We start from the raw sequence: 13,513 nt of genomic DNA on the forward strand, positions 1-13,513 counted from the left end.
AATGTCAGGAAGAAATATTCAGAATTGCTTAAAAGGTAAAATTAAACACACGTACCAGATTCTTGCATAATTTCTCACCAGTTGACTGAAGAAGCACTTAAAAGGGGTTAATTTTTCCTCAATGTAAAGATGAGGCACTTTTACAGAGAAAAGTTGGGGGTTTTCTCTGAAGTTAGCTAGCTCAGAAATCCCCAGAAACCTATGCTATTTCTATAGATGTTTAGATGTCTTTCATTTAGAAAATGAAGCAGTTGCTATGTGACCAGCTCAGAAATCACAAAGCTAAGATAGGAGCCAGTGCAGTCCTACACATGGCAATGAGTGCCACAGCTTCATCTGTGAGTCATCTGCCCACATCAAAACGTTTCTACCAAATTGTGTGCCGTGGAGTCTCCTCCAAAAAACCACTTGGATTCAATGATCAGGAAAAAGCAAGTTAGCTTTGCCAAGTAAATGAGACTGACCGAGTATCACTGACATTAATAACATAATACAGTTGAAAACAAACAGCTCCTAACAGAAGGTTAATGCATTCAAACGATAACGATGAATAAAAGCCTTTCCTGCAGCCGCTGCTGAGAACACAAAAGGAGCTTTAAAAGAAAACAAATGCTGCCGCCTAGAGAACGAGCTGCAAATCCACAGGTCCGAGCTCCCAGTACGGACTGTCTCCCACAGGATTCAGACAAGGCTTTCCTTTCTGCTCTTGCTCGTGGTGCTGTGTCACACAGGAGAGACTTCTCTTTTCCTCCAGACACCAGTGTCACTGAGCATTTACGCCTCCTCCTGCAGGAGAAAGCCTGCGTTCCCTTCAAAGGGTGCCTGAGCACTGCCCAGCTACCCCAGCTAAGCTGGGAGCTGGAGTCCAGCTGTCCCAAAACACACACGCTGCCTGCTGAGCGATGGTATGTGGAGTTCAGGCAACTTTTAAAAACATTTTTCCTGGGCAAATTTAAAAACAATTAAAATTCCACAGGAGGGAAAGTTGAGAATTTAATCAGTAAAAAAAAAAAAAGCTGTTCTTGCAACTCATCCAGGGAAAAAAAGCCATTCATCTGCACGTTTCATTAGCAAAAGGCAGTAAGACATCTTCTGACCTTCCTTTGATCTATATGGATGGCTGCACATTCTCCTCCCAGTGAGATCGGGGCTGTGCTGCTCCTGTGAAGCTAGAAAATATAATAAAATCCTAGTCAATCAACATACTGTTCAACCACCTGAGCTCAGAGAGAAAAAGAGATCCTTTCTTGATTCACAATTCATGATCATGCCATTCAGCTGGCAAAACTCCTTGTTAGCCTCACACACGTGTCATAAGCCAAGGGGAATGATTGCCATGAGGTTGTTGATGTCTAAAGATTACAGTAACATCATTCTACAACACTGTATAATGAACTATGCTGTGAATCTGTTATTATTATGTTAATATTATTCTAAGTTATGCTGTGATGCTGTGCCAGGAGAGGTTTGGGGTGGATCTTAGGAAAAGGGGAGTTAGGCACTGAAACAGGTTCCCTGGGAAGAACCAAGACTGTCAGAGTTCAAGAAGTGTTTGGATATGCTCTCAACATGGTCCTAAATGTAATGCACAGTTTTAATGTAAAAATATTAAACCCATCATACTGAAATTCACCATCTTTTTGAGCTATAAACCTTCATAAACACCCAACTGGGATACACTAGTTTTGGTTGGTTTTTTTCTTTTGCTTCCAGCCATCCAGTGATTAACCTTTGCTCAAAGAAAATGAAAGCAGGCATGTGCTGGAAGGTAAGGATAGTTTTGACCCTTTAAAGGAACTGTAAGGCAAAAACATTATTGTTTTTCAAACCCGAAGTCACTGACCTGAGAATGTTCCTCAGGCATGAAATGTGCTGTACATCTCTGCCTGCACCGCTGCTGCCCAGCAAAGCCTGACAAAGCCATGGTCTGGGCCAGGGGGACAGCAGGTGCTGCTTGGCTGACATCAAAGCTAAAAGCCACCTGTGTGTTACCAAGCACTGTAGGACAGCCCCAACACAGTTCATTTCAATCAGCATGCAAAAAGCTCTTGTTTGGTGGAACACAAAGAACAAACCTAAGATATGTGCCCATATGCATGACAGGTACAAGGAGAGGACCAAACCCCAGTTCTTGCTCACCCTCGCTGTGGGAAGGCCCACCAGAGCCACTCTGGAGTGCAGCCCTTCACAGGAGTCTTGAGCTTTCCCGTTTTGCTTTGATGTTTGCCACAGGGAGTGGCTTTGGGTGCCAGCCAGGCCGGTGACCTCACAGCCCGAGGGAGCAGCGCCCAGAGGGATGGGGACCTGGAGGGCAGTGCATGCCCCCTGCCCCTGCCTCCCCAAAACAGCCCTCACTCGCAGCAAGAGCAGAGGGTGCCCGGGTCACTGCCCCACCAGCAGCACCTGCACGTAGGGTGCCAGGGGCAGAGGCTTGGCACATGTCAGGCTGCCACCACCAGTTTGGTAGCCGCCACAAGAAACCCCTCCAGTGGCTCTCCAGGGGTTGCTGGCACCTGTGGGCTCAGAATATCCCAGAACCAAAGAACACTGCCTCTGACAGAGATGCTGGGGCCTCCCTGATCCCTGTGGGGACTGTGGGAATGGCACTTGGTACCCACTCCCTTCCTTGGTGCACTCAATCCCTTCTCTGGACAAATGATCTTCTGGTATAGAGAGAGGACATCCCCTTCTTATGATCCATCTTTAGCAAGAAAATACATCAGGCTTCAGGTTATAACTGTACTATGGGTACGTTTACAACCATTGGTTTTAATACAGTAAACAAACTTTAAATATGCACATTTGTTTATTAAGACAGGCTACACAGAAGGTACACTTAAGGCATTGCTTCCATTTGGATTGTCTGTGACCCTCTAATTTTCTTGAAAAGCAGCCATCTGTAGTATCAGCAATGTCCCTTATGGGCAATTTCTATACGCGTATGATCTTCCCTGCAAACAGAAGGAAAATATATTAGAACAGGAACACTACTTGAATTTTACAGACACATTTTATAAACTGGACTCTCTAACTTCTTTCTATGTGTTCAATTAAATGCAGTGCTGCTTTAATTGCATCACTTACTGAAAGCATCACCACAAAGTAACCATGATGCGAAAATCTATGAAATCACATACACAGAGTGAGTAACTTACCACATTCTTTGTTACCTATAAAACTGGATAAAACCATCTGCAAATCTGAGAACTGTCACACCACATGACAAATCACACCATGAGGACTAACATGTCCAATAAAAAGCACTAACACAAGTTAAGCTTTGCAGTCTCTTAGGTGCAAACCAGTTCTAATGCTTACAGCATTTCCCCTTTCACATGGGAATTCAGTGGGAAGGGTGTGCATCCTGATGCACCTCGGCATCTGAGGCTTCGCTACGTTTTGAATGTGTGGTTCCCTGAATGCTGGAATCTTCTTTAAGGAAATTTTAGCCAAGCACTCCTTAGTTTGGAAACACTGGTTTGTTTCTCTTGTTAAGTCCTACACACAGTATTTTGGGGTGCTCCATTTACCAGGCAAATGCAGATAGAAAAATAAACTAATAGAATGCAAATTGTCCCAGATGATCAGTTTGCTTCCTTATCTTAATAGAACCAAGCTGGTTCTCTCCTCATGAAATTCAAGAGACTTATGTTTACCCAAAATCAGGGTTAATCTGTACTAGTTAGTAGTTTTATCAGGGATCTTTTAACCACAAGGTAGTGCCAGAAGGCAGATCAGTAATATGAAAGGCAAAATCAAGGCCAGGGGATGTAAAACACCAGCAAGGATGTAAAGAGTGGCTCTTGCTGAAGGACACCCTCACACTAAACCCAGCAGAGACACCTCAAGCTGCTGCATCTATTTCCAAAGAACATGTGTTGCTGTCAGACTAGGTTTAAACTAAGATCAGATGTTGTCATTGCTGGACATTGGACACTGAGTGTGGAAGAGACCTAGGATTTGCATGCGAACCACTTAAGAATAGATTAAATCTAAGCTTTAAAAGAAAAATAAATAAAGTAAGGAGGAAAACCAACTTTGGTCTTACAATTAAGGGGCTTCACTGCAGAGCCAGGATGGGGAGAGTTTGTGCTGCACCTTTGCTCCAGATGTCTCATGTTATCATGGATCAACTGCATCAGCCTCTTCTGCAGCACTCTATGGATTGACCCAGGGCTCTCCAGGTGCCCACACATTCCTTCACTCTATGGATTCACCCAGGGCTCTCCAGGTGCCCACACATTCCTTCATGGCTAAAAGAGCCCATGGACAGTTCTGTCTCGGCCATCAGGAAGTACAACTCTCTCCAAGAAGCTCCTTCATGGGTTTAAATATGAGCTAGAACAAACCTGCAAGATGGCCACTGAGAATCACTCCAAGTTAATTGAGAAGTGACTGTTTTGTATTTTAGTACTGGATGTGTCCCTATATCTGTTTCTGTATCACCACATTGCACTATTTCAGCAACTAGTGATGCAGCCTGCTAAATAGGGCAGAAAAATCTCTTTGTTCTGTCTTCCTAAGAAGTGTGACAGACTGTACCTTAGATTACTTGGAGTGGAATGATCATTGCTTATGACTATGGACTGTTTTTCAAAGCTGAAGTTCCTCCAATGAAGCAAAATGTTTTATCTGTGCTGTGTTCATGCCAAGTCAAACACTTTAGAACAACAACTCCAGGCTGAACTAGAAGGCCCCCAAATATGCCAACTACTGAACTATAAAAGAAAAATGGTCAGGAGAGTATCTGACCACCCTGTGTCCCTTCAGACCCAAAAACATGTTTCTGAGCATGTAAGAAGACAGCAAAAAAAGATGGTTAAGACAAAATTCTATCTTGTGTTTATAATTGGATTTAATCCCATGTATCACACAAAAGATGTACTTTACATCTTATAGTAAAAAGACATAAGCCCCATCACTAATTACTTAAGGAATTACTTAAGGAGTTGAAATAAGCAGCAGATTTGAGTGGAGAACCCTTTGTTCTGTGTGCACTGCTGTATTCAGGAATCTGCCATGCATCCATCTGGAACTGAGGGATCATGCCTAAAAAAATGAAGCATCCTAGAAATCCTAGAAAGGTGGATCTCAAAGCCCATCCTTTTGTTCTGAAAGGATTAAATATACTGTTTAGGTTGTGAGATGCTCTCCTGTCTCTACCTCCACAACAGGGATTTACACTCTCTATGGGCAATACTCAGCACTTCTTTTTGTCTTTTACTGTACTGATTTCACTCTATTTATCCTCATCTCTGGGAATTTTTATAATATGCTGCACAGATCACCATATCCCTGCCATTTTGCATTTTTTATTATATAAAATGTGATAGCTCTTTAAAATGTAAAGTGCTGATCACTGCTTTTGAACCAAAGACTTCTGTGACTTCATCCTTTAACAATTTCAGCTGAATAACTATTTGTCTGCTTATGTGAATGTCAAATGGAGATAATGTAAACTGCCTTATTAATGTCATGCACTAATACATCTATTTCCTCCTACTCTGTTTGGCCAGTTATCATGCCAAAAATTAAATCTCATGGATTTGATCGGATTATTTGTGACAAATCTGTATCTGCTTTGCTTACATTCGCCTTTACCTCTGGCTATGTAAAGCCAATCACTTAATAACTTACTCCAACATCACTCCAGGCAGGAAAGATGGGTAGGCTCCTAATATGTAACATGCCAGAACCTCTTTTCTTCCCTTTTAACAGATTCTACTGTGTGTGAATTTTGATTAATTTTCTTTTTTTTCCCTAAACTGTAGGTTTACCAATTCTCTTTGCAATTTGTCACTTGCTTGGGTTGTTTGTGCTGTGCTCTGGTGAAAGTGTAACAAATTCTTCAGATATGCATGACACATTTCAGCACTTTCTTTATAACATTACCTTAAGTGTCCTTTGATATCTTTGTCACTTTCTTTATTTTGGCCTATGTTTCTTTTATCTTGGCAATTTGAATTTTGTAGATTGTCTGGTCAGAATTAATCTCTCCTCTGCCCCAAAGTCAGAAAGTCATTTCAGCCTTCCCTTTCTTGAGATCTATCTGTTCACAGTTTTGTTTCTGTCATTCTACTACTCTCACTTATACCTTCTGCTGGAAACAGAAGATCATTTATTTCATTAATATAAATTGCCTTTTACCATCAAAATTTCTATTCACAGCAGCTCTCAGTTTGTACTGAGACACTGCTCCATGAAGGTTTCCAGTCAATTCTCATGGGGAGTGTCTAATGTTCATTAGATACCAATTTTCTGTGTTTTCAATTTGTTTTTTAAAAAATTAAATTAAATTATTAAGGAATAAAATACTCCCTCTCAAATAGCAGGCAGTCTTTTTCTTGATTTTTAGACAACCTGAAGGCAAAACAGGGTTTTCTCCTAACATCTAGCTTTCTTACTCTTCTTTGTGAAAAGAAGTACAGGAGTTTGGATCTTGAACATAAATATTTTATATGTAAAGCTGCATTTTGGGTGGGATCTTTCATGTTTTCTGATGGAAAGTGTGGGTCTGGCATTATATTTATTGGCAATGTATGAACATGACAAGCAAGCTCCTCTAAGATGCTCCTTCTCAGGAAATACTAATACAAATATTCAGTACATCCAGCTGACCGAATTCAATCTACGCCATTTACAGGTACCACAATAAAATCTGTTGCAGGGGATACACAGCTGAGAGGACACTGCTGAAACTGCAGTGCAACAGTGCAAATGATCTGAAGCCAGTAAATTATCTGGCTTCAGTTATCTGGAATGTCAGGGTGAATGTTCTGCTTGCACGTAGGGAAGGGAAGGGAAGGACAGAACTGACTACCTGTTAGCAAGGCAGAGCACACACTCGTTTCCGTAGGTCTCTCCATCAGTGCCACAGACTGGATGGTAGTCCCTTGGACACATGTAGTTCCCATACCGAGCGCAGTTGGGCTGGGGAAGACAGGTACAAGAGAAGCCAAAGTTACACCATTTCAAACAGGTTTCTGCTCAGCTTCTGAAGAAGCCTGGCATGCACAGAAAAAAAGGTCTCCATGGGGAGCTGGCACAGCATTTTAAAGTGCCACATTATCTTTCATGCTCTTATGGGAATTGATCACTTGAGGCTTGGTTCCTGCTGCCTGGCACGGCTTGGCTGTGGTGTCAGGATTTGTGTGTGCCCCACAGTGCAGTGCCTCCGACCGCTGAGCATCAGCGGGACACACGGACAGCGAGTGCCCATGAAGGGCAAGGCAGACCGAGATGGTGAGAGATGGGCATGAAGGACAGACCGAGATGGTGAGAGATGGGCATGGCCAGGGCGAGTGTGCTGCGGAGCCAGCAGCGTCCCGGGCGCCTCAGCTGCGGGGAGAGACCCCTGCTCAGGGCCGGACTCCGCAGCCGGGGCAGGCTCACAACCTCAGCGTGCGGCCCGCGGCTCTGGGGAAGGGGCCGGGGCAGCGGGAAGCCTGGCTGGAGGCAGGAGGGCAGCGGGACCGGCGGCACTCACCGGGTAGCTGGCCATGGCTCCGGGACACCACATGAGACCTGCGGAGAGCGAGCAGCGTTAACGGCGCCGGGTCCCGCACGGAACCCTCGAGCCCCGCGGGACCGGCCCCGCCTGTTACCGACCGCACGCTGTCCCGTGCCGGCACCCTGACCCCTCTCTGTCCGCTCCGGGGACACCCTGAGCAGCGGTCCGACCCCAGCATCCCCCGGTCTAGCCGCTGTCCCGGTCCCGGCTGGGGCCAGCTGCCGTCCCTCACCATCCCGTGCCTCCGGCTGGCTCCGGTGCCCACCCCCGGCTTAAATCCCGCCGCCGCTCCGCTGAGCCAGCCGGGGCACGGCACCGCTTCAGGCTCCCCCTTCCCTGGGACGGCACCGGCCGGGACACGGTACCAGCCCGCCTCCCACCTCCCCGGCTCCCCTCCCGAACACCAGCGGTCCGGCGCGGTGCGCGGTACCGGCGAGGAGGACGGGCAGCAGCAGCAGGAGCGCCAGCGGCCGCGCCATGTCGCCACCTGAGCGGGGACAGCGGGGACAGCAGCGGGGACGGTGGGGCCGGCTCGGGGCGCAACGGCCGCGGCAGCGCGGGAGCCAACGGGGGGCGCGGGGCGGGACCGGTACCGGTACCGGGCGGGGCGCGGGGCGGCCGCGGGGACGCCCACGGCTGGGACGGCACGGCGGGGAGCTGCCCAGGAGCGCGCTCACGGGGATGGAGAGCTCTCCCGTCAGAGCTGTGCGGGTGGGCAGCGCAGTCAATGGGGGTGCCGGCCGGGATTCCAGAGTGCCCCGGGCTTCCCTCCTCGGCCCCAGCCCCTCGGGGCTGTGCTCTGATTGCAGTGTCTCGAGCAGTGCAGGCAGGTTAGAAATAAGCACGCCCTGCCGTGCGGCTCTTAAGGTCAGGGCCCCCGTCTCGTCGTAAAGTGACAATAAAGTGACATGAGATGGCTTCTGCTGAGCTGTGAGTGCCCCCCTAACAGAAGGAACAGAAAAACTGTCCCGGCAGTAAAGCAACCTGCCTGCCTCCGAAGGCGTGAGAACACATACAGGGGGCTGGAAGCCTTGGCACACTGTCCCACCAGCATGACTGGTGCCTCGGCAGCACTGCTTTCCAAAGAGTATCTCATCTGGCGGTCACTGATAAGAATGGTTAGCTTTGCAGAGCCCAGAGGTTGGCTTTGCACAGGGTCTGGCTCTGCAAATGTTTTTATGCAGTTTCCCAAAATCTAGGGTATGAACTTGCAAAATTGCCTGTGCTTCTGTGTATGAACTGTGGTTAGAACTGTCAAGTGTTTGGATATGTCCCACACAGGTACATACACAGATATCACATACACCTTTTCCGTCTGCGTGTTAACCTCTGAGTCCTTTTGAGTATGGCTTTTTTTCTTTCTGACAGTGTGCTCTGCCTACATGGCATCATAGGGAGGTTACTTTATTATCTGCTTAATATGTCCTTATATGTCCTCCAGGTAACCTCTGCAAGCAGATTGCAGTTTCAGATTTTCATTCTGTGCACATCTTTGTGATTACTGCCCAACACAAGGCATGTTTCATGCAAAGGCCCCTGGCTTGGCTGTTTTAAGCAAGATGCCTAATCAGGACGTTTTGTGGCTGGTGAAGCATGCAGAGGGTTATTTCTCTCTGCCTGATCTCCTTCCCTAGCTTTCCCAGCTTTCTCTCCCAGCTTTCCCTGTTAAGCCATTTGAAATGAGGACGTCTTTCTGTTACCTTGTTTTTGGTGGGATGGCTGCTGGATTTGCCATCCTGGGGGGAAGGATCGTAAGGGCTTAAATACTGGAGAGTTGTGCTGGGGTGGGTTTCCTTGTTTCTTGAAGGTGTGATTTTCAAAGGGAGAGGGGCCAGCTGAAGGTGAAGAAGGCAGAACCATGGGGAACGTGAAGAAAGCACAACCAAGGGTAGAAGTTATCTCTTAGACTGTGAATCTTGTAAGTTTCTCTAAACAGTTAAATACCAAGCTCTTGCTCGGATAAAAAAGCCTGAACAACGTGAACCAAGTAAAAGCTCAGTGTTCCACCTGTAGGTAGCCCAGACCAGCTTTCTTTCTCCTGAGCAACTCCTGCACAACAGGCACTGAGTGGGTGTGTACTGTCATCGTGTCTCCTAAGAGAATAGCTGCCCCCTAAAAAATGTTCTCTACACTGGTGTATTTTCCAACATATTTAATGTTAATTCCATGATCATCAATGTGTGGCCCTTGATCCCAAAAACATGCCACGAATGGGACCATTTGGGTAAACAAGACTTCACTTGCCTTTCTGTGACAGTAACAAACTCAGTCACAGCCATGTGATCTATCCTGGAGAAAATAGAGAAAAGTAAAATAAAAGTGCTCTATTGACTCTCGCTGTGACAATCCTATTTGAAACTGGTGCCAGTCTCCTCGATTCTGAAAGCAATTTGTTTCACTTACTTATATTTTTCTACTGAGAGTATTTCATTTTGCCTTATTTGAGTAAAATTTTAGAGACTAGTCTTTAGAGAAGGGAAAATTATAGAAATGAGATTTTGAACACAAAAAAAGATAACTTACAAAATTTTTCTTCTGGCAAGATTGAGTATTACAAGATACTAATTTTCTTTCATAAATTATTAAGAACTGGAGGCAAGGAAGAGTATAATTATGCAGAGAGCTTCTTAATAGCTTTTGTACTCTGTTAACACATTTCTGATGCAAATGCTGAGTCATTGGAAAGGAAAATTGCAGAATTATTTGCATATCTCCTAGAAGTTATCTTCTTGTTAAAATCAGGTAGCTGATTAACAAACATGAGAGACAATAATGAACCTAGAATATAGGCTGCAGGGAACAATGCATAATTAGAAGTTACATCCCTACAGAGAAGGTCTGTTTCTGCCTTATGCTCAGTGGAATAACCCTCTGTGCTTGGAAGCTAGAATTTATTTGGACTTCAGTCAGACTCTTCTTCTGGTGCTCCATGGCCTTGCTGCTGTCCAGTGAGTGCCAGCCAGGTCCTTCTGAGATGTACCTGCTGCACAGATTGGCACTGATTGTGACCACCTCCAGGTGGGGTCTTGTGAGAGTGGAGTAGAGCAGGAAAATCACTCCCTTGACCTGCTGGCCATTTCTCTTTTTTTGCAGCCCAGGATATGGTTGGCTTTCTGGTCTGTAAGTGCACACTGACAAGACATGTCCAACTTTTCAACCACCAGCACCCCAAGTCCTTCTCCACAGAGCTGCACTTTACATCCATCCATCCCTATCTGATGCTCATTTTTGAGTAACTGTTTGAGAAAATCTGAACTTTCCCCATACTCTTAGTGTTTCTTGGAAAGAAGATGTGCTGAATATTTGTGGCCTTTGCCATCTTCATCTTTGGGGATTTTCAGGACTCAGCTAGACAAGATTATAATTTTGTTGATCTACTGTTGCCAGTAATCCTGTTCCAAGTGTCAGGGGGGTAGACACTTTCTGCCACCCTTCCCAGGGTTTAGGTGGCATGGCAGGTTGGAAATGAGTATGAGACAGCAGATCTCAGCATAAAATTTGTTCACAATCCCAAAAAAACCCCAAACCAAATAACAACAAAAACAAAAAAGCAGCAAGCTATCTATCACCTTGTCTACTTAAAACAGATATAGGAAGAAGTCCAAGCACCAGGAGGATTGGGACTAAGGAACTGGATTGCCGGCTACCTCTGTGATTCAGCAGTGTGGCATGAAATATCCTCTTTGCCAAAGGTTGTGGTGTGTGCTAAAGGTTTAGACTTGGAAGAAAAAAAATAGAATTGCAAGGTAAGAAAGCATAGGTGGCCTTATGAGCATGAAGATTCCCACTTGAACAGGTCCCTGCAGGCTGCTGCAGGCAGGAGGGCGACACACAGCTCCTGTTTTCCCTTGGCCATTCCTGATGGGCTCTTGGGGAGCAGAGGCTGGTGAGAGGGATGCTGTGGGCACACATAACCTGCAGTTAGTGTCCTCTGGCAGCCCCCAGTCATTTGGGGGAGGGTGTTAAACCCATGGTAGCAGCAGGACAGTGCAGCTGATGGGTCTGCCCTGCTGCAGGCGGTCTAAGAGGGCACAAGTGCTTGGGCACGTCCCTGCTGCACTTGTGCCATATACATGTGAGTCTCCTGCCATAAGAACAGGACCTTGTCTTTCCATCTGAGTAATTGCAGGGCCAAAACCAAGCGACACAGCACAGGACAATCAAGAGTGCTTCTGAGCAGCTTTTCAGCATGCCGCTCTGGGGTGGCACTGCTGAAAGCCTCTTTCCTAAGGCACTCGGGGGCTCCTGCCTCCTGTGAGACTGGAATGCCCTAGAAATAGTTTGGCACTTGCTTACTTGCTGATTCTGCCAACTTGAACCTGCACAGCAGCAGGGCAGAGATGGACAGAGAGGGAAGAGCTGATTTTTCTAACGTTTCAGTCTCCCTGACAAAGATTCCTGCAGGGAAGGAGTTGGCAGCACTGAGCAGAGCAGTAGGCTTTTGCTGTAAGGCTGGGCTTGTTGTGTGTGGGGAATTGGTTCCCATTGACAAGCTGTCTCCCTGCCCAGGCCCTGAGTGCTGAGCTGTGGCATCACCTCTAATTTTGGTGGACCCTTACAGGTTGTTTCCATAGAGGCTGGGTTCAAAGGTTCACAGAAGGATGTGGAGGAAGCTCCTCATCTCATACACTCCCTCACCATCCTGTCAAGTGGTATTCCCACCTCCACACCACTAGGAGATTTCTCTGGGGGTCCTATCTGTCGCACACAGCCCATGAATCATTCCTTTCAGTTGTGCTCCTACGTTTGCAATCCCACGTAGTCCCAAAGACAGGATCCAGGCCTCAGGGATTCAATTATTTACACTCCAGTCAGTCTTTCCATCCTTGATCCCTCTGTGCCCATTCATTTTGCTCCATCATGTGCTGTTCTCCACTGTATCAGTCACAGATGGGCAATTTATCCTCTCCTGTTTCCCACACGAATCCCATCTATCACCTGCCTGTCTTTGAAATTAATTTACTGGCTGGCCAGCTGCCCACTCTGTGTGGCCGCTTCCCACCCATGTGCAATGTGGGGGTGCTCACTGAAGGGGGTGGCTGCAGTGTTCTGTGCCTGCCCTAAGCAGCATTGCTGCCCTGTGGGCAGTGCTTTGGGACAGGGCTGCTGCCTGTGCTGTGGGACAGTGGGGAAGGGGCTGCAGGGGGTACCCAGGCATTCCTGGATCTGCTCATGCTGTCAGTCACTGTCACAGCACAAAGCAGCACTTTGTGCCTAGCAAAGAGATGTGTGTGTGTTGCTGCCATGCTCAGGCTTGAACAAGGGCTTTAGGAGTCCCTGGAGCCTTCAGAAAGTTCCTGAAGGCTGTCCTGATGGGCAGAAATAAACACAGTTTTCTTTTTTCTCTCTCCTCCAGAAGTTCTTTCCTGCTGTTGTTTTCAGCTCAGTAAAGCACATCTGTCTACTTGATCTGTCATGGACAGGTTTCCAAGTGCTGGCTTTGACTTCTGCTCTCTGTGTGCTAGTTCAGATGACTCATGGCAGAGCTGGGCCACCACCCTGCTGAAGGGGACACACTTTATTGATTTGCCTGGGATCATTACCCCTTTGGAGGGAAGTGGTTGGTCCCTGGGGCATTTCTTATGTTAAAAGTTTTCTGAAAGAGCAGAAAGTTTCAAGACAGGCTGTAAAAGCTGCTTCTAACTGCTTAAGCTTAAAGGAGACAAGGTTAAGGGAACCTACCCAGAAGGTTGCTCAGCTTTTTCTGGGTGCTAAGGCTAAACCCAAACCCCATAGATGACCTGCAGCTATAGAGGAACAGCACAGCTGGAGGGTCAGCAGAAACTTTTTCATCTGTGAAAGGGCAGAGGCTGTCCCTGGGAGCAAAGCTGCAACTGCATCAGTACAGTGCTTGAAAGTGAATTGATCCAGCAATACTTGTCTTACTTCCATATGAGAAGACACTTGGAAAAGCCAAAGGCATCTTGTTTGGTTTCAGCCAGGGCAGTTCCTATGCAGATCTGCTTTCAGGGGCAGCCTCACACCCTCTTCATCTTCCAGGAA

At 46.7% G+C, this 13,513-nt stretch overlaps 1 protein-coding gene and 1 long non-coding RNA gene across 2 annotated transcripts in view; one reads left to right on the plus strand and one right to left on the minus strand.

Annotated features, from left to right (window-relative positions):
- Window positions 1-2,787: 2,787 nt before the first annotated feature.
- On the minus strand, window positions 2,788-8,072 carry SPINK2 (serine peptidase inhibitor Kazal type 2). The gene is made up of 4 exons (XM_064712296.1): window positions 7,941-8,072; window positions 7,487-7,524; window positions 6,821-6,930; window positions 2,788-2,951 (listed from the first exon to the last, which is right to left on the minus strand). The coding sequence occupies exons 1-4, from the start codon at window positions 7,987-7,989 to the stop codon at window positions 2,906-2,908; spliced, it is 243 nt and encodes an 80-aa protein (XP_064568366.1). The 5' UTR covers window positions 7,990-8,072; the 3' UTR covers window positions 2,788-2,905.
- Window positions 7,901-13,513, plus strand: part of LOC135447362 (uncharacterized) — a 77,470-nt gene continuing 71,857 nt past the window's right edge. Inside the window, exon 1 of the long non-coding RNA XR_010440083.1 lies at window positions 7,901-8,031. This is a non-coding gene — a long non-coding RNA (uncharacterized LOC135447362). The remainder of the gene's footprint in view (window positions 8,032-13,513) is intronic.

Source organism: Zonotrichia leucophrys, chromosome 4 (assembly GCF_028769735.1).
Source record: "Zonotrichia leucophrys gambelii isolate GWCS_2022_RI chromosome 4, RI_Zleu_2.0, whole genome shotgun sequence".
In the NCBI taxonomy this organism is placed as follows: Eukaryota; Metazoa; Chordata; class Aves; order Passeriformes; family Passerellidae; genus Zonotrichia; species Zonotrichia leucophrys.

What these genes read in the sequence shown, in the direction of transcription:
- SPINK2 (XM_064712296.1), bottom strand. Translation starts at nt 7,989, where the DNA reads ATGGCGCGGCCGCTGGCGCTCCTGCTGCTGCTGCCCGTCCTCCTCGCC. An exon ending in GAGCCATGGCCAGCTACCCG is followed by an intron (nt 6,931 to 7,486) that starts GTGAGTGCCGCC and finishes TGTCTTCCCCAG; the next exon opens with CCCAACTGCGCTCGGTATGG. An exon ending in GTGCTCTGCCTTGCTAACAG is followed by an intron (nt 2,952 to 6,820) that starts GTAGTCAGTTCT and finishes TTCTGTTTGCAG; the next exon opens with GGAAGATCATACGCGTATAG.